Source organism: Crotalus tigris, unplaced genomic scaffold, assembly GCF_016545835.1.
Source record: "Crotalus tigris isolate CLP2741 ecotype Arizona unplaced genomic scaffold, ASM1654583v1 scf7180000021296.432647, whole genome shotgun sequence".
NCBI lineage: Eukaryota > Metazoa > Chordata > Lepidosauria > Squamata > Viperidae > Crotalus > Crotalus tigris.
The window spans coordinates 341,103-367,166 of NW_024098441.1; the positions used below are offsets into that span (position 1 = coordinate 341,103).

General features: G+C 39.5%; 2 protein-coding genes across 2 annotated transcripts; both read left to right on the forward strand.

Annotated features, from left to right (window-relative positions):
* The first annotated feature begins 1,706 nt into the window (after positions 1–1,706).
* Positions 1,707–7,159, forward strand: LOC120320291 (mas-related G-protein coupled receptor member H-like). Its single transcript, XM_039369889.1, has 2 exons — positions 1,707–2,337; positions 6,092–7,159. The coding sequence occupies exons 1-2, from the start codon at positions 1,708–1,710 to the stop codon at positions 6,305–6,307; spliced, it is 846 nt and encodes a 281-aa protein (XP_039225823.1). The 5' UTR covers position 1,707; the 3' UTR covers positions 6,308–7,159.
* Positions 7,160–9,196: 2,037 nt separating this feature from the next.
* Positions 9,197–13,331, forward strand: LOC120320292 (mas-related G-protein coupled receptor member H-like). The gene is made up of 2 exons (XM_039369890.1): positions 9,197–9,288; positions 11,367–13,331. The coding sequence occupies exon 2, from the start codon at positions 11,410–11,412 to the stop codon at positions 12,349–12,351; it is 942 nt and encodes a 313-aa protein (XP_039225824.1). The 5' UTR covers positions 9,197–9,288; positions 11,367–11,409; the 3' UTR covers positions 12,352–13,331.
* The last annotated feature ends 12,733 nt before the right edge of the window (positions 13,332–26,064 follow it).

Here is a 26,064-nt window from a genome sequence, read left to right on the forward strand (position 1 = left end):
TATTTTCCCTTTTTAGGAAGTATCTGCAACTTTACCCAATGTGTAAACTGCCCATTTCTCCCTTAGCAGGAATTTTTTCCTTCATACCATCTCCTAACTCCTAGTTTCAGGTCATAGATATATTTTCTTATGATTATCTCGTATTATTTCTCTTATGCTCCAGCCACCGTATCACTATAACAAGAACAAGCATTGGGAAAAGTGCTTCCTTATATTATTTATTTATTTATTTATTTATTTATTTATTTATTTATGAGACTTATATACCGCTTTAAGTGCAAGCACTCTCTAAGCGGTGTACACCAGTAAGCAATGTATATATATATTTACATTGCCCCCAACAATCTGGGTCCTCATTTTACCTACCCCGGAAGGATGGAAGGCTGAGTCAACCTTGAGCCGGTGAGATTTGAACCGCTGACCTGCTGAACACAGTCAGCTAAAGTGGCCTGCAGTACTACACTCTAACTGCGGCGCCACCTCGACCATTTTTGCTTTGTGGCTCACATGGGGATTTTGACTGTCACAGTGCAACGGTGGCGAAGGGGCAGAAGAAGACACTGCAGAACTTCAGGACAGCGAAACCTCCCAATCCAATACCAAATACATTTTAAGATATTTATTGAGAAGCATGGATGCAGCAACACTTGAGTATTTTTTCTGCATTGGGTGAGGCCACAAACAGTTCAAGGAGTTGGCTCATTACTGCAGCCAAATCTCTCAAGCTATTCACAGGGCAAGTAAAACAACAGACTAACAGAGTTGGGAAGACTTTGGAGGTCATCTAGTCCAACTCACTAATCAAGCAGGAGATCCTATACCATTCCAGATAAATGAACGCCCAATCTCTTCTCAAAAAACCTCCAGTGAGGGAGCACCCACAGCTTCCGTTCCACCCGTTTATTGTTGTAACTGTCAGGAAATTCCTGCTTCCAAGTTAGTTCTTTCTTTGATAAGTTACCATCCATTGCTTCTTACCTGCCCTCGGGGGCCTTGGAGAATAGCTTGACTCCCCCTTCTTTGTGGCAGCCCCTTAGATCAGTGGTTCTCAGCCTGTGGGTCAGGACCCCATTTGGGGTCGAACGACCATTTCACGGGGGTCGCCAAACAACGCAGTCTGCCATTTTCTTTTCCCCTTTTCCTTAGCTGTGCAACTCCCTTTTATTCTATTGGCTTTTGAAAGCCAATAGAATAGACTCTCTTGAATAGAGTCTAATTCTATTGGCTTTCAAAAGCCAATAGGAATGGTCCAGGCTGTCTCTGCCCTGCTGAGCCCACCAAAAGTCCCATTCTGCAAATGGTGCTGCACCAGTTGAGTAGTCCTCGACTTACGACCGGTGGAGTAGTCCTCGACTTACGACCAGTTGGGGGTTGCAGCATTAAAAAGGTTGAGAACCACTGCCTTAGATAATGGATGTGACAACAATATTACTATTATTTAGGACAGGGACTCTCAATCCCTTGTCCCTCGCGTGTTGCCTGTCTGTGGCCCATTAGGAACCAGACCGGGAACGTGGTGGGTGAGTGCATGAGTGCAGAACCATCCACCTCTCCCCCAATAACAGCCACTGCCTCCACTGGTCTGGTGAGCTGGAAAGGTTGGGGACCACTGATTGGGGAGACTGGAATGACTTTACTCCCTTTTCTTTCTTTTCTTCTAATAGGAGCTTCTACTCCAAAAGATAATCAGAGGATGACAAAAGCTTAATGATGAATTCCAGCCTGGGAGATCTGGATGCTACAGAGAACTATTATGGGTATAACGATACCATTGACTCGTTTGAGTACACAGAAGAGATGCCCCCTTCTGTTTTAGGATGGATTGCTTTGATAGGCATTACTTTAATGGCCTGTTGTATTGGATTTATGGGCAATGGCTACATCATCTGGCTACTTGGCTTCCAGATGAAGAGGAACCGTTTCACCACATTCATCCTTCACTTGGCCATTGCAGACTTTGGGTTCCTCATGTCTGTAGTTATATATAATATATATGGATTTATTGAGTTTGAAGGAAGCACAATTTTCTACATCATCTGTGCCTTTTTCTTCCAAATGATGCATTTCAACAGTCACTTCCTTCTGACGGCCATCAGCATTGACCGGTGTGTGGCTGTCCTCTTCCCAATCTGGCATCACTGTTCCCGGCCAAAACGTTTGTCCTCCATGGTGTGTGTCCTCCTGTGGATCGCTTCTTTCCTCCTGAGTGGAATTATGAAGATTATGACTTTCACAAAAGTCATTGTAAATGACAGACTGTCTGTACTCCATTTCCTTGTGACTGCTATAGTTTGCCTTCCGCTGATCACACTTTCCACTGGGGTCCTTTTCATCAAGGTGTGTCTTAAGTTGAATCGGAAGAATCAGGGTCGGCTTTTACTGATGATTTTAATCACTCTGCTCTGTTTCCTCATCCTTGCTTTTCCATTATATCTCTTCGTGGTGATTGATAATTTTTTTAGTATTGAAATTGATCCAGAAATACCGTACTGGGAGACATGCATTGTTCTGTTTTCCTGCTTAAAGGAGCTCGGTCCAAGGAGAGCATGAAGGTCCTTTTGCAAAACGTCTTCAAAGAAGGTGAAGTTGCCAGAGGGAGATAGAAAAGGTCAAATCCTCTTACAAAGCATCTGTGCTTTCTTCTGAGGAGCAATGAAGGACATTGCTACTAGGGGTTGTAATCTTATAAGTGGGATCAGAGCTTTTTTTGTCATTGAACGCACCTTTTTTCGATGGATTTTCCAAGTTCTAAAAGTAACTTTCGAAAATTTGATGTTTGGTCCACGTGGACTTGAATCGCCCTGTCGAGTGTAGCAGGTTGGTGGCAAAATCATTAAAATGAAGCTACTGGAGGGAGATGGAAGAGGTCAAACCCTCTTACGAGGCCTTTGTGCTTCTTTCTCAGTAGCAATGAATAAGATGAACTTGAGGCTGTAATCCTAAAGATGGGACCAAATCTCTTTCAACATATTTCCTCTTTCATCTGACATATATAGAATTGCATTTTAAGAAATGTCTACATCAGTACACAACTAATGTGGTGCAGGAAATGAATGGCACTTTTATAAATTACTCAGTATTGCTTTCTAGAAATGCGATTTTTACAAATACAGGGGATGTACCAATCATACCTGCTGCTTCCAGATATGAAATGACGCAACAATGAGTAAAAGTAAAATAGAACCAGTTGAAAAGTAGTTTAAATTCGGTAATGAATGTTAAGGCTTTCACCTGTTACTAAAAATGAAAAGGGCAATAAATTTAGTTTTCAAGTACATTCCATACAACAGAAGGGAAAAATAGGTCACAGGCAAAATCTCAGATCCCCAGGCTAATAAAAAAGGATGGAAAGATGGCTAGTTAAGCAGAAAAGCAGCTACAGATGGGTAGAAAAAGTCCTTAGCAATTCTACAAATCTGGAGAAAAAGTCTTCCCTGTTTGGGTCCTTGGTGCTCTCTGAGCTTCATTGCTTGTTGGCAGACATTGACTTAACCAAGTGACATCATTAGTGGTAGAAGAGAGTGGGGTTTGGTCTTTGTTTAGATACAATATCTTGCCCTGTCGGGGCTGATGGGAGTGTTGTTTTCCTCTTGATAGTTCCTTGATTAGGCTGCTTTTTAGTGTTTGATTGTTTTTCTGAATTGGTAATGTTGAAAGAAAAATCTTCATTGGGGTCCAGTCCAAGCCGGGAATAAACAACATGAAGACTGCTTTAGAAAGAAGGTTGTAGTATATTGAAGAGGAGAGCCAGACAGAAATATGGCTCTGGAAAAACAACTGACCACATGGAGCAGTGTGGTGGGTTTTTATACCTTCTTGACCTTTGTTTGGAGTTCTTCCTGTTTGAGGCTTTGTATTTCCTGTGTCATGTACTTTGACCTGGGTCTGAGTGTGCCCTTTTGCTATGAGTGGGTTAATCCTATTATGTCCTGTCTTAGAGTTTGGGTGGGGGTATATAGATTTTAAGAGTCTTTGTCTTACTACTTTCTTCAGTTTCTAGCTAGAAGGCTCCAATCTTCCTGAAAGGATTATTGAATTTGCATTTCTAAAAGCTGGTTTCTGTCTATGGGCTGGGCTGAGGGGGTGGGAGGAAGCTTCCACCTTTTTAAAGATCTTCTCCATTATTCCTTTGGGGAAATATATTCTGCCTTTTTAATATTTCCCAAAATATTTCTTTCTCTGGATTTTTCCTACAGTAGTTCCTTGATTAGAGTCTTTTTGAAAGGTTTACTACAGAACATGGCAAATACAAACATTTACAGCATGGTTTCCAAGAGGGCTTAAATGCTTAAAGATACTGGAGGCTAGTAGTTGACACAAAAAAGAACAACGTGAGAAACCACAGTCTTTTGAGGTTTTGTCGTTGTTGTTCATTTGTTTTTGTTTCCTTTTTTCCTTTTCTATATGCATAAATTATAAGTAGGAATACAGTTAAGACCTTAGAATAAAGTATCAAGCTTAAGGTAGAATTATTAACTTTTTATTATTTTGTTGTCTACTAATGCCACATTTAGCTGTAGATATAAAATTTAAACAACCTTATGCTTATCAGCAAAAAGAAATAGTTCATAATCAGTACTGATGTAAACTAGTTTGTCTTTAAAGGTCTAAATTATCTAAACAACAGAGTGTTAATAATCTTCTGTCCGTATTTGTATCAATACCACTGTAACAAAATAATATACAGACACACCAGAAATACATTGTGGGTTTGATTCCAGATCACCACAATAAAGCAAATATTACAATAAAGTTGAGTTACATTTCTTCTTTTTGGGGGTTTCCCAGTCTATGTAATAAAGTTTAGGAATTAGCTTTAAACTAGAATCAAAGAAAATGTCCTCCTCTGTTTCATTAACACAGCATCCAGCTTGTGATGCTGGAAAAACCTTGAAATGTTTGGCAGGCCTGTTTGTTTGCCTAACACCACAACCAACTGTACACACTCTGAGTAAAGCTGAAAATGCAAAAGCTCAATGTACTGTCCCTTCTTTGAAGATGCTCAACACGGTCTGAAAGCTCAATGCATCTTAATATCTCCAAGTTGTAAAATAAATCTCAATCTCAAAACTAAAATCCCCAAAGCAAAAATTCAGACTTGGCTTAAAAACAGAAACTGTGAGAGGGACCTTGGAGTCCTAGTGAACAATCACTGAGCCAGCAGTGTGCAGCAGCCACCAAAAAAGCTGATACAATCCTGGGCTGTATAAACAGAAGCATAGAATCAAGATCACATGGCTTCCGGTTCCGGGTCACGGCGGTGCGGTCGAGCGAAGAGAGCGGTCTCTTCGGCGGCCGAGTTTCCTCTGCTGGCAGACCCCGAGTGGGTCAAAAAGTCGCTCTGGAGGAGTGACTACCATTGAGGAGGCTTCTTGGATGACTGCAGAGGGGCGGCTGCATCTTCTGTAGTCCGAATATCTCCTTTGGGCCAACGGAGAAAAGATTGGTCAGTAAAATGGCCGATCATTTAGCTGCACCAACCGTAAGCCATAAGATCATCTAAGCAAATAGACTCACCGTGGAAGACTCAGTGAGATTTTTTTTTGACCTTTACTTTCCTTTTTTTCTGTGAAAAGGGTTTTTTTGGGGGGAATTATTTCCCTATTTTGTTAAAGCGGTATTTTTGGTGGGGGAAGAGAAGCTTATAAAAAGAAACTAATTTTTTTTTATTGGTTGATTTTATTTTGGGATATTTGGGAGCCCCAAGAAATTTCGATCTTTTGGTGAAACTACTCATTGCAATTGTTATTTTTTTTTCTTTTGGAGTCTGACTTTGGCTTTCAAATTATTATAAAGGAAAAAGATAAAAAAGCTGTATAGCTGGGTGGGGTGGGTATTGACTGATTTCTTCTGAATAGAGTCTCCCCCAAAAGGACAATGGCTTTAAATATGATAGAAATGGAAGAAACTTGTTTAAATTTCACTTATAAGTATATATTGGGCAAAATCCTGGAAAACACTGAGATGATAGTTGCTTACACAAAAGAGATTTCACTTCAACGACAAAATAAAGCACAAGGTGTAAGTAAGCACTTTGAAAGCAGCAGAGGGGGCTTATATCTAAGAGATTTCTTTTCAATCTTGTTTTCAGCCCACTGAGATGGATGAATCAAATTTCCTTTCGGGTTATCTACCTATATTTGAAAAGACTCTTGATGTTAAGGAGCAAATGATTTACAATAAGGAGATGGAGGATTTTACCCCAGAAGGACAAGCTGACTTGCAGACACCATCTGACTTTTTGACAGAGAAAAAACTAACAGAAGAAGAACAATACTTGATCAAAAAGGACTATACATCATCTTAGCTACAACCTACTAAGAAAATAATGCCAATTAAATTTTATGCAACTTTAAAAAAGATGGAAAACGACATTCAGCTACGAGTTATTGAGAACAGCTACAATTCCTATATCAGCTTAATAAAATAGATAATGAGAGACTCACTTTTGGTGTACGTGTTATGACAAGAGATAATGGGAGATCTATTTGAGGAATTAGAGACTCTATTATGGAAACCCATTTGAAATAGAAAGAAACAGAATAAGATATAAATATTGAATTTAAGATTACAGTGATGGGTGGTAAAGGATTTATAGTGACTTGGACTGATTTGGAAGTGGATTTTGTCAAAAGGGAAGTCATTATGAAAAGATTTAGACTTTAATATTGAAATACAGTAAGAATATGTTTCTTGGAATGATAGATCTTTTTTTTCTCTCTCTCCCTTTTTTCTTTTCCTTTCCACTTTCTTTCTTCGTTTCATCTCCTTGGTTTATCTATATTCCCTTTCCTTCGTGTTATTTTTTCTTTTTCTTTCTTAGTATTTTTTATGTGTTTTTAATAATAGGGGTGGCATAATGAGAAAAAGATTGAAATAATGGAAGAAATGAAATTAATAATTGGAGAATTATTGAATAAGAATAGAATATAGTTTAGAGATGTAAGAATTTAGTTATGGAAATAATATGTTTAAATAAGAGAAACTTGGGGTACCTGAATAGTATATAAATGTGTTAAAGTTTAAATGTTTGAAAAATTAATAAAGCGTAAAACAGGATCTTATGGGATAGATAATGAGCTTTTGAAAATTTGTATTGATTAATGGAATCTATATGGAGTGATATATTAATGAATGAATTTGTTTTAGAAATGTATTAATTTGAATATAATATTTTAAATAGAGAGTGTTAGTTTAAGTTTAAACATTTGAAAAACTAATAAAATGTAAAATAGGATTTTATGGGATAGATAATGAGTTGTTGAAAATGTTTTATTCATTAACAGAATTTATATGTATGAATTTCTTTTTAGAACTGTATTAATTTGCTTATAATATCCTAAATAAAGGGGGGGGGAATTTCAAGGAATATTGTGTGAGCTGTATATTTCTAATGTTATTGTTTTTAATTGATAACCCTATCTCCACGTTGGTTCTTAAGCCTTGTTGGTGTAAAATGGAAAACTAATAAAAATTGTTTTTTTTAAAAAAAGAATCAAGATCATGCAAGGTATTAGTACCACTTTATAAAACACTCGTAAGACCACACCTGGAATACTGCAGCCAATTTTGGTCACCATATCACAAAAAAGATGTTGAGAGTTTGGAAAAAATTCAGAGAAGAGCAATTAAGATGATCAAAGGCCTGGAGACTAAAACATACAAAAAATGGCTACGGGACTTGAAGAAAGAAAGAAGAAATAGAGGAGACACGATAGCAGTATTCCAGTATTTGAGGGGCTGCCACAAAGAAGAGGGGGGCAGGTTGTTCACCAAAGCACCAGAGGGAAGGACGAGAAACAATGGTTGGAAACTGATCAAGGAGAGAAGCAACCTGGAATTAAGGAGAAACTTCCTGACAGTGAAGACAATTAACCAGTGGAACAGCTTGCCTCCAAAAATCGTGGGCGCTCCATCACTGGAGATTTAAGAAGAGGCGAGCCAGTCGCTTGTCTGAGATTGTATAGGTTCTCCTGCTAAACCGGGGGGGGGGGGCTGGATTAGAAAACCTCCAAGGTCTCTTTCAGCTCTATTCTATTCTAATGTTCCTCTGTTCACTACGCCCCCTGTTGGTGACTACTTGCATCTTCCACCACTCTTGGGAGCCATTATATTCTTGTAATGTGGATAAAGAGCAATCAGGTGACCAATCTATTCCTGACTTCCCCAACAGGCAAATAAAGATAGCAATGCTAAGAACAATCAAGTCAACATTAACTAATAATGTTTGTAGGCATAATTTGCATTATCCTGTTCCTTGATGACATCATCCATCAGATAATCATGCTGCTGTTGTCATCCATGATGGAAGGGCTGCAGAACTCACAGTTCTTCATTCAGCTGCCCAGCCATTCCCGCTTGGCCTGAAATATGTTTGGAAAAGAAGAGGAAGGTGAATTCAGCATTCCACCATCTCTGCTTCTTAAGCTTCTCAGACTGCCAAACGCAACCAAGATGGGCAAACGTGACCAACATTAGTCAACAGAGCTTCTGTCTCAAATCCTGAGATGAGAAGTAGGTACTCTGCCCCCCAAATTGAGTCCCAAGCTCTGTGGTCCTTGGCCTCAATGGGAGGGGCTGGTGGAAACCATAAACTAGACCAGGGTCAACACATCTTCAACCACGTAAGCTCACTGGGGAAAATAAGAGAGGTCGAAAGAACACGGCTAAGTTAAGTAGGTTCTACCCATACTAGGCTTTGCTTATAATGTCCAAAATTTGTCCTATATTCGAGGAGCTGGTAATATTAAGCAGATCTTCTGCAAAAAAAAAAAAAAATTCTTTCTGTTCTGAGATGGGTAAGCAGATCTTGTTAAAAGTCACACCCAATGAGATATACAGTGAGGGGAAAAAGTATTTGATCCCCTGCTGATTTTTGTACATTTGCCCACTGACAAATGATCAGTCTATAATTTTAATGGTAGGTTTATTTTAACAAGGAGAGACAGAATAACAACAACAAAAAATTCAGAAAAATGCTTTTTTTGTGTGTGTTAGTCTGTCTTTCAATGTTAAAATAAACCTACCATTAAAATTATAGACGGATCATTTCTTTGTCAGTGGGCAAACGTACAAAATCTGCAGGGGATCAAATACTTCCTCTCCACACACTGTATTCCTTATCTTGCACAATCAATGTGAGCATCAAGTGACAAGACAATCTGTTTCTTGTTTTTGCAAGATAATCACCAACTGTAGAATAAGGAGGCTGCTATGAGCCTTGGCTGTCAAGTTCAGTTCTGAAAAAGAACTGAAGAAGCTTTGAAGATTTTGGACTATCCCTTTCAGGTATGTTATAATTTTGGAAGGTTTAATTAGAGCCAGTGTTGTGCAAATAGAGTAATAGCCCTTTCTTCAATCGCTGCATATTTCTATATCTGATATTTATATGTTGACTGCCATATCAGTCTCAGCTGAGGTTTCCTGCTTTCCAACCTGCTTTTAGCTATCATGACAGAAAAGTACAAGTATCTCAGAGGCAAACAAACTTTATGCAACTAAAGTTCAAGGGAAAATTATGTTTCTTTACCTAATCCATAATTGTGTTTCATGAGTTCTGAATCTTCAGTTCTCTATGAAAATTCTTCCCATTTATTTGTTGTATCGAGTGGGAAAGTTCCAAGTTAATCACATAAAGTTTGGACACAAACTTAGAGGAAATCTTCTATACTTAACTAGTGAAGGAGAGAAGCAACCTTGAACTATGAAGAGTGAAAACAAGTGGTAGGGGTGACGTGATAGCAGTTTTTCAATATTTGAGGGGCTGCCAGAAAGAAGAGGGAGTCAAGCTGTTCTCCAAAGGCAAGAAAAGAAACAATGGATGCAAACTAATCCAGAGGAGAAGCAACCTGGAATTAAGGAGAAATTTCCTAACAGAGAGGAAAATCAACCAGTGGAACAGCTTTGCCTCCAGAAGTTATGGGTGCTTCATCACTGGAAGTTTTAAGAAGAGACTGGACAGCCACTTGTTTGAAATGGTATAGGGTCTCCTTCTTGAGCAGGGGGTTGAACTAGAAGACCTCCAAGGTCCTTCCAACTCTATTATTGTTATTCTGTTACTCAAGTATAGACCAAAAGAGGTGTGTCTGTGTCTGTCTGTATTTTCCCTTTTTTCCGAAGTACCTTTAGCTCTACAAAATGTGTAAGCTGCCTATTTCTCCCTTAGCAGGAATTATTTCCCTCATATATCTTCAATTGTACTTCAGGTCATAGATATATTTTCTAATGATTATCTCTGTTGCACTCTGGGCACCCTATCACCATAACAAGAACAAGCATTGGGGAAAAATGCTTATAATAATAATAAAGTTGGAAGGGACCTTGGAGGTCATCAAGTCCAACCCCCTGCTCAGGCAGGAAACCCTATACCACTTCGGACAAATGGCTGTCCAGTCTCTTCTTAAAAACGTCCAGTGTTGGAGCATTCACCGCTTCTGGAGGCAGGTTGTTCCACTGGTTAATTGTTCGAACTGTCAGGAAGTTTCTCCTTAGTTCTAGGTTGCTTCTCTCCTTGGTTAGTTTCCATCCGTTGCTTCTTGTCCTGCCTTCAGGCGCTTTGGAGAAGACCTTGACTCCCTCTTCTTTGTGGCAGCCCCTGAGATATTGGAACACTGCTATCATGTCCCCTATCCTTCTTTTCATTAAACTAGACATACCCAATTTAAGAAACCGTTCCTTATATGTTTTAGCCTCCAGTCCCCTAATCATCTTTACATAATTACCCATTTTTGCTTTTTAACTCACATGAGGGTTTTGAGTGTCACGATGCAATGGTGACAAAGCGGCAGAGAGGACGATGCTGAATTTCAGTACAGTGAAAAGATCCAATACAATCCAAATACCAAATATTATTTAAGAGATTTGTTGAGAAGCATGGATGGAGCAACCCATGATATTTTTTCCCCCTTGGGTGTGGCCACCAACAGTTCAAGGAGATGGCTCATTACTGCAGCCACATCACTCAAGCTATTCACAGGGAAAGTAGAGTAACAGACCAACACAGTTGGAAGGATTTTGGAGGTCATCTAGTCCAACTCTCTGATCAAGCAAACGATCCTATACCATTCTGGATAAAAGACCATCCAGTCTCTTCTTAAAAACCTCCAGTGAAGGAGCACCCACAGCTTCTGAAGACAAGCTGCTCCACCTGTTTACGGTTCTACCTGTCAGAAAACTTCTCCTTAATTCTAGGTTGCTTCTCTCCTTGATTAGTTTTGATCCATTGCTTCTTGTTCTGATCTCAGGTCCTTTGGAGAAAAGAATGAGCCTTTGTGGCAGCCCCTTAGATGATGGAAGCTATGACAATATTGGTGTTATTTAGGAGACAGGAATGATTGAATCCACTCTTCTTTCTTTTCTTCTAATAGGAGCTTCCACTCCAAAAGATAATCAGAGGATTACAAAAGCTTAATGATGAATTCCAGCCTGGGAGATCTGGATGCTACAGAGAACTATTATGGGTATAACGATACCATTGACTCGTTTGAGTACACAGAAGAGATGCCCCCTTCTGTTTTAGGATGGATTGCTTTGGTAGGCATTACTTTAATGGCCTGTTGTATTGGATTTATGGGCAATGGCTACATCATCTGGCTACTTGGCTTCCAGATGAAGAGGAACCGTTTCACCACATTCATCCTTCACTTGGCCATCACAGACTTTGGGTTCCTCACGTCTGTAGTTATACATAATATCCATATATTTACTTATTTTCTAGGACATGGAATTCTCAACATTTTCTGTGCCTCTTTCTGCCACATGATGTATATCAATAGTTACTTTCTTATGACGGCCATCAGCATTGACCGGTGTGTGGCTGTCCTTTTCCCAATCTGGCATCACTGTTCCCGGCCAAAACATTTGTCCCCTGCTATCTGTGTCACCCTCTGGACCTCCTCTTTCCTCCTGGTTGGAACTGTGAACATTATGAAATTATCAAAAGTCACTGTAGATTACAGTCCGTTTGGTCTCCTTTTCCTTGTGAGTGCTATACTTTGCCTTCCGTTGATCACTCTCTCTACTGTGGCCCTTTTCATCAAAGTGTGTCTTAAATCGAATCAGAAGAATCAGGGTCGGCTTTTACTGATGATTTTAATCACTCTTCTCTGTTTCCTCACCCTTGCTTTTCCGTTAAGTGTCTTTGTGGTGATTGCTAATTTTTTTAGTATTGAAATTGACCCTGAACTACGGTATTGGGAGACACGTATTATATTGATCTCCTGCCTAAACAGCAGCATTAACCCAGTGATCTATTTTCTAGTTGGGAGGAAAAAAGGAGCTCGGTCCAAGGACAGCATGAAGGTCCTTTTGCAAAAGCTCTTCAAAGAAACTGAAGTTACTGGAGGGAGATAGAAGAAGTCAAGACATCTGTGTTTTCTTCTGAGGAGCAATGAAGGGGGTTGTAATCTTATAAGTGGGATCAGAGCTTTTTTTGTCATTGAACGCACCGGAACGGTGTTCTGGCACCTTTTTTCGATGGATTTTCCAAGTTCTAAAAGTAACTTTCGAAAATTTGATGCTTAGTCCACGTGGACTTGAATCGCCCTGTCGAGTATAGCAGGTCGGCGGCAAAATCATTAAAATCGTGCATTTGGGCTGCTTGTGTGTCGAGTCCGATGCATGCATACTTCATCCGCGCTGGTTGTGATGGTGCTGCTTGGCTTGTGGCACTGCTCGGCTTGTGATTGGTGGTGTGGTTGTGCGCTCAGTGCTTACTGCAGACAGCGACCATTATGTTTCATTACACAATTGGTGTGTGTGGGTGTGTGTAGAGTGATTGACTTCGTGCGAAAAGTAAATATCTTTATTTTAAAAAAAATCATTGGTGGATTGAAAATCTTTTTTAATATTTAATGTAAAAGTGTGACCCCCCAAGTTTAAAAATGAAAAAAAAAATACTAATTAAATCTCAACCACTGGTCTTGCTAATAAAAAGGCCAGGATATTAACAGACGCAACGACAGAACACACAAAAATAATGACGCCTGTTGATATTTCTGAATCTGATCTTGAGAAGCAAAGCCAAACTACAAATGACTGCTGGACCTATGATAAAAAAAATAATTTGTGGCAACTGGATCTGAAAGAGGTTGGACGGTTATTCCAGGACAAGGACTGAAATCCATATTTAAAAGGACTTGAATGGGTAGTGGACCAGAACCATTTAAATAAGTCTAATTTTTTATTATTATTGTACATGTGAATATGATTTAATACGTTAGCAGGATATGTGCAAGAAGTGGACGGAAAGAGTGTAACCTCAGAGTAACCCGGCCAATGGGGAACAAGGAGGGATGTGGTGGCTGGGACAGCACTGTATAAGGAAGGGAATATTTTGGCTTTGATAGCTTCTCTCCCTGCTTATTGCAATAAACTAAACAAAAGGCCTTCACTGTGTCTTGGCTGGTTATTGGTCAGGCGAGCTTGCTTGGTCCAGTGGTGGGATTGAAATATGTGAACATCCGGTTCTCTGTGTGGATTCTCATCCAAGAAGCTTCTTCAGCAAAGAAATGAAATATCTTCAAAGAAAAACAAGACAGTCCAGTTGCCTCTTGAAAAAGCATCTTTGGGACAACTGTGACCTGGATGACTGAGAATCTCCATAGACATTTTAACTGGTTGTTTTTAATGATTTGAATTATTTGTATAATAAATAATTTATATACTTTTTAAAAATTAAATCCAATTTTATTCAGTTTTTCCAAGCTGTTATAGATAGACATTAGAAAAAGGCCTGCCTGAAAAATAAACAACAACAACAATAATAGGAGGTCATCTAGTCCAACCCCCTGCTCAGGCAGGAAACCCTATACCATTTCAGACAAATGGCAGTCCAGTCTCTTCTTAAAAACTTCCAGTGTCAGAGCATTCAAAGCTTCTGGAGGCAAGGAGTTCCACTGGTTAATTGTTCTAACCGCCAGGACATTCCTCCTTAGTTCTAGGTTGCTTCTCTCCTTGATTAGTTTCTATCTAACCTTACTTGAGTGGGCTGCATGAAACGTGCATGGGTACACATAATTGTCACCCTTACCTCCCAAAATTTCAAAATTACCTTTAAAAATCAGTAATATCAATTTTAGGCCAGCTGTACTACTTTTGTTATCTCCCCAAAACCATTGTGGATGACTGTCCAAAAATTCATTTGGCAGTGGTTTACAGTTATGTCGAGTGAGTTTGGCCTAGTTTTGCATTAAAAACAACAACAACAAAAATAATATGATTATGACTTTAGCATGCAAGAAAGCTATTTCCTCCAATATTATTTATAATTGTAATAAAAAACCAGCATTGTAATAAGGGGATGTGTTTGAGGGAACATGAATATTTATTAGTATTAACTCAAAATTTATATCTAAATTCTATGACCAGCATATGTGGGAGTTTATCCCCAGAATATAGTTGTTTGTTCTGCATTGCAAGTCTTCCTTAATAAGAATGCATAAGCCATCAGAAGCTTACACACTTCCAATGTTGGAGCATTCACAGCTTCTGGAGGCAGGTTGTTCCACTGATGAATTGTTCTAACTGTCAGGAAGTTTCTCCTTAGTTCTAGGTTGCTTCTCTCTTTGGTCAGTTTTCATCCATTGCTTCTTGTCCTGCCTTCAGATGCTTTGGAGAATAGCTTGACCCCTTCTTCTTTGTGGCAGCTCCTGAGATACTGGAACACTGCTATCATGTCACCCCTCATCTTTAGTAATAGTAATAGTAGTAAAGTTGGAAGGGACCTTGGAGGTCATCTAGTCCAACCCCCTGCTCAGGCAGGAAACCCTACACCATTAAATTGCCTGTCCCCGGCAATTTAAAAACTATAAGGCTATCAGTGCATGTAGCACAGATGTGTGTGTGGACAAGAATACCAACCTTGCTACCAATCAAAATGAAGCCTCTAATAGCGAGTGCCATATAAAGTGCACTAACCAAATAGGTGGTAAGACAATAGGGGAACTCAGGCACCACACAGGTTATGTAGAAAGGAAACACAGGGCCACCCACAAAGGACTCAAATGTTTATACACCAATGCACAAAGTATGAACAGCAAACAGGGTGAACTAGAAATTCAGGTTAATGAGGGCAGATACGATATTGTTGCCATTACGGAAACATGGTGGGATGAAACTCACACATGGAACACACAGCTAGAGGGATTTAAATTATTTAAAAGAAACAGACCAAATAAAAGAGGAGGTGGAGTTGCTCTCTATATAAGAAATAACTACATCTTCACAGAAATAGAGTACAACAATGATAAAAACTGTCTTGAATGCATTTGGGTCAATATAAAAGGGGGGGGGAATGACATTGCCATAGGTGTATACTACAGACCACCCAACCAAACAGAGGAAATAGATGAACTTTTTGCTAGTCAGCTAACTAAGGTATGTAGGAAGCACATCACAATAGTAATGGGGGACTTTAACTACCCTGACATCAACTGGGAGACAAACTCCGCACCAAGTGGAAGATCAAACAGGTTCCTGGCAAACCTAGCAGACAACTTTGTCTCCCAAAAAGTAGAGAATGGAACTAGGGGATTAGCCATTTTGGATCTAATTCTCACTAACAGAGATGAAATGATAGACGGTGTTGGAGCCATAGGAACCCTGGGAGGAAGTGATCATGCAATATTAGAATTCAACATTATAGAAGCACAACCAATAGAACACAGTCAAACTAGAGTCTTGGACTTCAAGAGAGCTAATTTCAATAAACTTAGAGAGGGCTTGGGAAGGATTCCATGGATGAGAATCCTCAAGGGGAAAACAACTCAAGAAGCTTGGGAAATTTTGAAAAATGAGATAATAAAAGCACAGTCTAGCACAATACCAACAAAGAGGAAAAATAACAGCTCTCAAAAGAAACCAGCATGGCTGCATAAAGAACTCTCTGACAAATTGAAAGATAAAAAGGACAAGTATAGAAAGTGGAAAGAGGGGAACATAACTAAGTCAGAATATCAGCAAATAGCCCGAGCCTGCAAAGATGAAGTGAAGAAAGCCAAGGCTCAAAATGAACTGAGGCTTGCGACCAAAGTCAAAAATAACAAAAAAAGCTTCTTTCAACATGTAAAAAACAAGAAAAAAGTGAAGGAAATGATTGGTCCATTAGTGGGTGGAAGTGGCAAGAAGGTGACAAGCAACAGGGAGAAAGCAGAACTATTTAACTCATTTTTTGCATCTGTCTTTACACAAAGGGAAAAAACAGACCAACCTATCAAAAATAGTGCCACAAAAAACAAAACAGAAACACAAGTTAAGATAGGCAAGAAAATCGTTAGTGAGCACCTGTCCAGCCTAGATGAGTTCAAATCGCCAGGACCAGACGGATTACACCCCAGAGTTCTCAAGGAACTGGCAGATGTGATATCGGAGCCACTGAACTATATTTTTCAAAGATCCTGGAACACAGGGGAACTACCAGAGGACTGGAAAAGAGCTGATGTAGTTCCCATCCTCAAAAAAGGAAAAAAAATGGATCCAGGAAATTACAGACCTATCAGCCTGACCTCAATACCTGGGAAGATCCTGGAAAAGATAATCAAACAACGAATCAACGAACACCTAGAGGCAAACAAAGTCATTACTAAAAGCCAACATGGGTTTGTCAAAAATAGATCATGCCAGACAAATCTTATTGCATTCTTTGACCAAGTGACAAAATTAGTGGATCAGAGGAATGCTGTGGACATAATTTACTTGGACTTCAGTAAGGCATTTGATAAAGTAGATCACAACCTACTACTTGACAAGATAGAAAAATGTGGGGTAGACAGAACCACCACCAGATGGATCCGTAGCTGGCTGACCGGCCGTACTCAGCGAGTGGTCCTCAATGGAACTGCATCTATATGGAGGGAAGTGTGTAGTGGGGTGCCCCAGGGCTCTGTTCTGGGCCCAGTACTCTTCAACATCTTCATCAACGATTTGGATGAAGGGATAGATGGGGAACTCATCAAATTTGCAGACGACACCAAGCTGGCAGGAATAGCCAACACTCCAGAAGACAGGCTTAAGATACAGAAGGATCTGGACAGACTTGAACACTGGGCACTAACTAACAAAATGAAATTCAATGGTGAAAAAAGCAAGGTTCTACATTTAGGCAAGAAAAACCAAATGCACAAGTACAGCATAGGTGGCACCATGCTCAATAGTAGTAACTGTGAGAGGGACCTCGGAGTCCTAGTAGACAATCACCTAAATATGAGCCAGCAGTGTGCTGCAGCTGCCAAAAAGGCCAACACAGTGCTAGGCTGCATTAACAGAGGGATAGAATCAAGATCACGTGAAGTATTAATACCACTCTTCAATGCCTTGGTAAGGCCACCCTTGGAATACTGCATCCAGTTTTGGTCACCACGATGCAAAAAAGATGTTGAGACTCTAGAAAGAGTACAGAGAAGAGCAACAAAGATGATTAGGGGACTGGAGGCTAAAACATATAAGGAACGGTTGCTAGAATTGGGTATGTCTAGTTTAACGAAGAGAAGGACAAGGGGGGACATGATAGCAGTATTCCAATATCTCAGGGGCTGCCATAAAGAAGAGGGAATTAAGCTATTTTCCAAAGCACCTGAAGGCAGGACAAGAAGCAACGGGTGGAAACTAATCAAGGAGAGAAGCAACCTAGAACTAAGGAGAAACTTCCTGACAGTGAGAACAATTAATCAGTGGAACAGCTTGCCTCCAGAAGCAGTAAATGCTCCAACACTGGAAGTTTTTAAGAAGAGACTGGACAGCCATTTGTCCGAAATGGTGTAGGGTTTCCTGCCCGAGCAGGGGGTTGGACTAGATGACCTCCAAGGTCCCTTCCAACTTTACTACTATTACTAAATTTTTGGACAAATGGCTGTCCAGTCTCTTCTTAAAAACTTCCAGTGTTGGAGCATTTACTGCTTCTGGAGGCAGGCTGTTCCACTGATTAATTGTTCTCACTGTCAGGAAGTTTCTCCTTAGTTCTATGTTGCTTCTCTCCTTGATTAGTTTCCACCCGTTGCTTCTTGTCCTGCCTTCAGGTGCTTTGGAAAATAGCTTAATTCCCTCTTCTTTATGGCAGCCCCTGAGATATTGGAATACTGCTATCATGTCCCCCCTTGTCCTTCTCTTCGTTAAACTAGACATACCCAATTCTAGCAACCGTTCCTTATATGTTTTAGCCTCCAGTCCCCTAATCATCTTTGTTGCTCTTCTCTGTACTCTTTCTAGAGTCTCAACATCTTTTTTACATCGTGGTGACCAAAACTGGATGCAGTATTCCAAGTGTGGCCTTACCAAGGCATTGAAGAGTGGTATTAATACTTCACGTGATCTTGATTCTATCCCTCTGTTAATGCAGCCTAGCACTGTGTTGGCCTTTTTGGCAGCTGCAGCACACTGCTGGCTCATATTTAGGTGATTGTCTACTAGGACTCCGAGGTCCCTCTCACAGTTACTACTATTGAGCATGGTGCCACCTATGCTGTACTTGTGCATTTGGTTTTTCTTGCCTAAATGTAGAACCTTGCTTTTTTCACCATTGAATTTCATTTTGTTAGTTAGTGCCCAGTGTTCAAGTCTGTCCAGATCCTTCTGTATCTTAAGCCTGTCTTCTGGAGTGTTGGCTATTCCTGCCAGCTTGGTGTCATCTGCAAATTTGATGAGTTCCCTATCTATCCCTTCATCCAAATCATTGATGAAGATGTTGAAGAGTACTGGGCCCAGAACAGAGCCCCGGGGCACCCCACTACACACTTCCCTCCATATAGATGCAGTTCCATTGAGGACCACTTGCTGAGTACGGCCAGTCAGCCAGCTACGGATCCATCTGGTGGTGATTCTGTCTACCCCACATTTTTCTATCTTATCAAGTAGTAGGTTGTGATCTTTCTCTTCATTAAACTAGACATAACCAATTCCAGCAACCGTTCCTTATATGTTTTAGCCTCCAGTCCCCTAATCATCTTTGTTGCTCTTCTCTGTACTCTTTCTAGAGTCTCAACATCTTTTTTACATCGTGGTGACCAAAACTGGATGCAGTATTCCAAGTGTGGCCTTACTAAGGCCTTGTAAAGTGGTTTTAACACTTCACATGATCTTGATTCTGTCCCTCTGTTAATGCAGCCTAGCCTTATTGTCAACAGAATCTCCACTGGGCTACATTCTAGATTATAATTTGTAAAAGTCTGTCAGAGACAAAGTGTTTTGGCTGAATTGTCTGAGTAGGAGATAAAAGTTTGGGCAGTCACTTTGTTTCTGAGATTGGAGTGATAATGTCAATACTTCTGGTATACCCTCAATTATTATAAATTTCAATTTTGCTCTCTCTGCCTTGACTTTTGGTGCAGTCATTACTTGCGTTTCCGTTTTCACATGCCTTTTTTTTTTTAAAAAAAAATAATAGTTCCATTAGGTCACCTATTTTTTGTGGGTTAGAGGGTTTGAGTAAGATCTGTGTGCTGGTATTAATTCTTTGTCATTTCTTCCTGTTTCCCATGCAGTAACCTTCCCACTTCAGTTCTCAGCCAGTTAAATCCAGAAAGAAAATCTAATTCAGAATAGCAGAATAATAGAATTGGGAATCTTTGCCTACTTTGCAAGAATGGTTTCTTAAAGTTTCTTACTTAGCAGAAATGGCAAAGATTTCGGCTTTCTTGAAAGATCAATCGCAAGAGAAGTATCTCTTGGTATGGAAAAGATGGATAAACTTTATACAATATAAGTATGATATAAAAATATTATTTAGTTTTTGAATAATTTATATTTAAAGTTTAAGATATTTTTCTAGATATTTTCTTTTTTTTAATTTCTTATTTTTTTATTTTTTTCTCCTTTTTCTTGTTTCTTTTCTTTTTCTCTTTCTGTTTTCTAAATATTGGTGTTAAAAGTATTTTATAATTTGTTTAATTATTGTAATCAAATTTGTATATGGTTTATTTGTGTTTAAAACTTTTTCTTTTAAATTTTAATTAAGCCTGTATTCAGCTCTGGGAAGGTTGGGGGAGGGTGGGTTGGGAGGGTTTGGGGAAGGGAATTTTTTTGTAAAATTTTAAAAAATTTTCAATCAAAAAAAAAAGAATAATAGAATTGGAAGGGATTTTGGAAGTCTTCTAGTCCAATCCCCTACTCAAGCAGGAGACCCTTCATTTTCTGGACAAATGGCTGTCCAATGTCTTCTAGTGATGGAGCACCCATAACTTCCAGAGGCGAGACATTCCATAATGATTAATTATTCTCACTGTCAGGAAATTTCTCCTTAATTGTAAGGTTGGATCTTTCTTATTTAAACTTCCATCTGTTACTTCTTGTCCTGCCCTCAGGTGCTTTGGAGAATTGATCAAACCCTTCTTCTCTTGTAAGAGCTGCTCATATATCAGAAAACTGTGATCATGTCATCTAGTCTTTCTCTTGTTTAGACTAGACATGCCCAGTTCCTGCAACCATCCATTGCATGCTTTACTGTCCAGTCCCCTGATCACCTTTGTTGCTCTTTCCTGCCCTCTAAGGCCTCAACCCTTCTTTTGCACTATTCCAATTGTGGTCTTCCCACTGCACTATAAAGCAGTACTAACACTTCATATGATCTTGATATCATCCCTCTGTTGATGCAGCCTAGGACTACATTAGCTTTTTTGGCAGCTGCAGCACCTGTTATCTTAAACATAAGAGGTTGCTCACTAGGACACCTGGATCCCTCTCACAGTGACTGCTGTTGAGCCAGGTACCATCTATTCTATACCTGTTCACTTGGTTTTTCTTGCCTAAGTGTAGGACCTTACTTTTCTCACCATGGAATTGTATTTTATTAGATAGGGCCCGTTATTCAAATCTATCAAGGTCTTTCTAGACCTTGACCCGATCTTCTAAAGCAGGGGTCTTCAAATTTGGCCCTTTTATGACTTGTGGACTTCAACTCCCAGAATTCCTCAGCCAGCCTCCATTTTGTTTGTTAGATTTAAGACAGGGGTCTTCAAACTGGGCCCTTTTATGACTTATGGACTTCAACTCCAAGAATTCCTCAGCCAGCGTGCCTGGCTAAGAAATTCTGGGAGTTGAAGTCCACAAGTCATAAAAGGGCCAAGTTTGAAGACCCCTGTTCTAAAGTGTTGGTTATGCCCCCCCCCCCATAACCAGATTTGTCTGGAGATTGGATGAGTTCCTTTTCTATCTCCTCATTGTCGAATACAGTTTATACACAGAACTCACCAATTAAACATGTTTAAAAAGACAATATGACAAAAATAGAAATTTACCAGAGCACTGGGACTTCTAGATGCCTTTACTTTGCCATCTTAATAATAATAATAATAATAATAATAATAATAATAATAATAATAATAATAATAATAATAAAAAAACAAACCAACTAATGTACAGCACAGCTGCAGTTATAACAGAATACCTGGGATGCAAAATCAACAAAAAAGAAAAACAAACCAACAGTGCACCAGAAAAATGGAAGGTTAGACTAGAAAATAAGATCAGCAAGTTAAGATCACATGCAAGCAAGCTAGAACAGATGAAAGAAAAGAAGCTGAAGAACAAGAAGACCAAAGAATACCTAATCAAGAAATACCACTTAGAAACAAGGAAGATCAAGGAAGCACTGGAAATAATAAAGCAACAAATAACAAATATAGCCAGGAAAATCAGTAGATAGGAAGCTCGAATTGCAAACTATAGGCAGAACCTCCAATTTCAATCCAATCAGAAACGTTTCTACCAATCCATCAATGGAGAAACTGCAAGGAATCAGTCAGTACCTGACAAGGAAGAAACAGTGCAATTCTGGAAGCAGATATGGATAACCCAAAGAAATACAACAAGGATGCAGCTTGGTTAAAAGAGGTGGATGCAAATAAAACAGAAGTTGAAATGAAAGAACTAGTAATAACAACAAAAATGGTAGAAAAAAGAGCAAATAAAATCAAAAATTGGTCATCACCAGGTGAAGATGAACTGCATGGGTTTTGGTTGAAACATCTAACTGTTATACACCCACTCATTGCCAAGCAATTCAACAATATACTACAAGGAGGAGAAATTGAAAAGTGGCTAACAACTGGAAAAACCTACCTAATAATGAAAAATCCAGCAAAAGGGGCAACACCAGATAACTACAGGCCAATTACCTGCTTACCAACAACTTTCAAATTACTAACTGGTGTGGTAGCTGATGCAGTACAACAGCATCTAGTTGAAAACAATCTCTTTCCACCTGAGCAGAAAGGAAACCGCCCCAATAGCAGAGGAACAAAAGATCAACTCCTAATAGACAAAATGATCTTGGAAAACTGCAAGAGAAGGAAGACCAACCTGAATGTGGCATGGATTGACTACAAAAAGGCATTTGACTCTCTGCCACATGATTGGATAATAAAGTGCCTAGAAATAACAGGAGTCAGTAGAAACATCAGAAAATTTGTGCAAAGATCGATGGCACAATGGAAGACACAGTTGCAGATCAATTGTGAGAGGCTGGAGAGGTTAATATCAAGAGAGGAATATTTCAAAGAGATTCATTATCACTATTACTATTTGTTATTGCACTGTTTCCTCTGTCAACAATACTGAATAACTCAGGACATGGCTATCAAACATCAAAAACATCTGCCAGACTATCCCATCTCCTTTATATGGATGACCTGAAGCTGTATGGAAAAACATCATCTGAAATAGAATCGCTGCTCAACACTGTCCGTATATATAACCAAGATATTGTTATGGAGTTTGGCTTGGACAAATGTGCCACACTTACTATCAAACAAGGAAAAGTAGTGAAAACTGAAGGAATCAAGATGCCCCACGAAAATAACATTAAGAGTCTGGATGAGGAAGATTACTACAAATACTTGGGTATCCTTCAAGCTGACAACATCAAGCACACTGAAGTCAATAAAAAGATTAGAGGTGAATACATCAAGAGAGTGAAGAAGATCTTAAAGTCCAAACTCAATGGAGGAAATACCATAAAGGCAATCAACACCTGGGCAATCCCAGTTATTAGGTACACAGCTGGAATAGTGGACTGGACTCAAGCAGAACTAAAAGCAATGAATAGGCAGACCAGAAAAATAATGACAATGAATCATGCCCTTCATCCACGCAGTGACATTGATAGACTTTATCTACCAAGGCAAATAGGTGGGCGTGGAATGCTACAAGTACATCAGATGGTTGAAGAAGAAAAAATGGCTTTGGAAGAATATCTGAAGAACAATGATGAAGATGCACTGAAATTAGTATATCATGAAGGCTTACTGACTACTGGAGAGACCAAACTGGCCTACAAGAAAGACCAAATGAAGAACAGAATAGAAGCATGGGAAGACAAAGCACTACATGGCCAATACATTAAAAATAGCTGGGAAAGCAGATAATAACAAGACCTGGCAATGGCTAAGAGCAGGAAAATTGAAGAAAGAGACCGATGGACTAATTCTGGCTGCACAAGACCAAGCCTTAAGGACAAATGCATATAAAGTCAAAATTGAGAAGACAGCAACAGACAGTAAGTGCCGCCTATGCAAAGAAGCTGAAGAAACAGTGGACCACTTGGTAAGCTGTTGCAAGATGATTGCACAAACTGATTACAAGCAGCGGCATGACAAAGTAGCAACAATGGTGCATTGGAAGATCTGCAAAAAATATCACTTGCCTGTAAGCAAAAACTGGTGGGATCATAAAATAGAGAAAGTCATAGAAAATGATAAAATTAAACTGCTCTGGGACTTCAGAATTCAAACAGACAAGCACCTGCAACATAACACCCCAGACTTAACATTGTCGATAAGAAAGACAAAAAAGTCTGGATAGTGGACGTGGCAGTGCCTGGAGATAGCAGAATAGAAGAGAAAGAACTGGAGAAGATAACAAAATACAAAGACCTACAAATAGAACTAGAAAGACTGTGGCAAAAGCAAGCAAGGGTAGTACCAATAGTCATAGGCTCCTTGGGTGCAATCCCAAAACAACTGGAGCACCACTTGAACACAATTGGCATTGACAAATTCGCTATTAGTCAATTGCAAAAGGCGGCCTTATTAGGAACTGCTTCCATCCTGCGACGATACTGTAATACCATCAAACATCCACATCTGCCTATCCCAGGTCCTGGGTAAGGACTCGATAGGTAGACAAAATGCCAAATCCAGTCTGAACATCTGGCTGACTGTGCGATGATCCATAATAATAATAATTATAAACACCCCAGACTTAACAATTATCGATAAGAAAGACAAAAAAGTCTGGATAGTGGGCATGGCAGTGCCTGGAGACAGCAGAATAGATGAGAAAGAACTGGAGAAGATAACAAAATACAAAGACCTACAAATAGAAGTAGAAAGACTATAGCAAAGGCAAGCAAGGGTGGTACCAATAGTCATAGGCGCCTTGGGTGTAATCCCAAAACAACTGGAGCACCACTTGAACACCATCGGCATTGACAAATTCGCCATTAGTCAATTGCAAAAGGTGGCCTTCCTAGGAACCGCTTCCATCCTGCGACGAGATCTGTAACACCATCAAACTTCCATATCTGCTGCCTATCCCAGGTCCTGGGTAAGGACTCGATAGGTAGACAAAATGCCAAATCCAGACTGAACATCTGGCTGACTGTGTGATGAATAATAATAATAATACTAATAATACTAATAATAATAATCAAACGTTTCTACCAATCCATCAATGGAGAAACTGCAAGGAATCAGTCAGTACCTGACAAGGAAGAAACAGTGCAATTCTGGAAGCAGATATGGGATAACCCAAAGAAATACAACAAGGATGCGGCTTGGTTAAAAGAGGTGGATGCAAATAAAACAGAAGTTGAAATGAAAGAACTAGTAATAACAACAAAAATGGTAGAAAAAAGAGCAAAGAAAATCAAAAATTGGTCAGCACCAGGTGAAGATGAACTGCATGGGTTTTGGTTGAAACATCTAACTGTTATACACCCACTCATTGCCAAGCAGTTCAACAATATACTACAAGGAGGAGAAATTGAAAAGTGGCTAACAACTGGGAAAACCTACCTAATAATGAAAAATCCAGCAAAAGGGGCAACACCAGGTAACTACAGGCCAATTACCTGCTTACCAACAACATTCAAATTACTAACTGGTGTGGTAGCTGATGCAGTACAACAGCATCTAGTTGAAAACAATCTCTTTCCACCTGAGCAGAAAGGAAACCGCCCCAATAGCAGAGGAACAAAAGATCAACTCCTAATAGACAAAATGATCTTGGAAAACTGCAAGAGAAGGAAGACCAACCTGAATGTGGCATGGATTGACTACAAAAAGGCATTTGACTCTCTGCCACATGATTGGATAATCAAGTGCCTAGAAATAACAGGAGTCAGTAGAAACATCAGAAAATTTGTGCAAAGATCGATGGCACAATGGAAGACACAGTTGCAGATCAATGGTGAGAAGCTGGGAGAGGTTAATATCAAGAGAGGAATATTTCAAGGAGATTCATTGTCACCATTACTATTTGTTATTGCACTGTTTCCTCTGTCAACAATACTGAATAACTCAGGACATGGCTATCAAACATCAAAAACATCTGCCAGACTATCCCACCTCCTTTACATGGATGATCTGAAGCTGTATGGAAAAACATCATCTGAAATAGAATCGCTGCTCAACACTGTCCGTATATATAGCCAAGATATTGTAATGGAGTTTGGCTTGGACAAATGTGCCACACTTACTATCAAACAAGGAAAAATAGTGAAAACTGAAGGAATCAAGATGCCCCACGAAAATAACATTAAGAGTCTGGATGAGGAAGAATACTACAAATACTTGGGTATCCTTCAAGCTGACAACATCAAGCACACTGAAGTCAAGAAAAAGATTAGAGGTGAATACATCAAGAGAGTGAAGAAGATCTTAAAGTCCAAACTCAATGGAGGAAATACCATAAAGGCAATCAACACCTGGGCAATCCCAGTCATTAGGTACACAGCTGGAATAGTGGACTGGACTCAAGCAGAACTAAAAGCAATGGATAGGCAGACCAGAAAAATAATGACAATGAATCATGCCCTTCATCCACGCAGTGACATTGATAGACTTTATCTACCAAGGC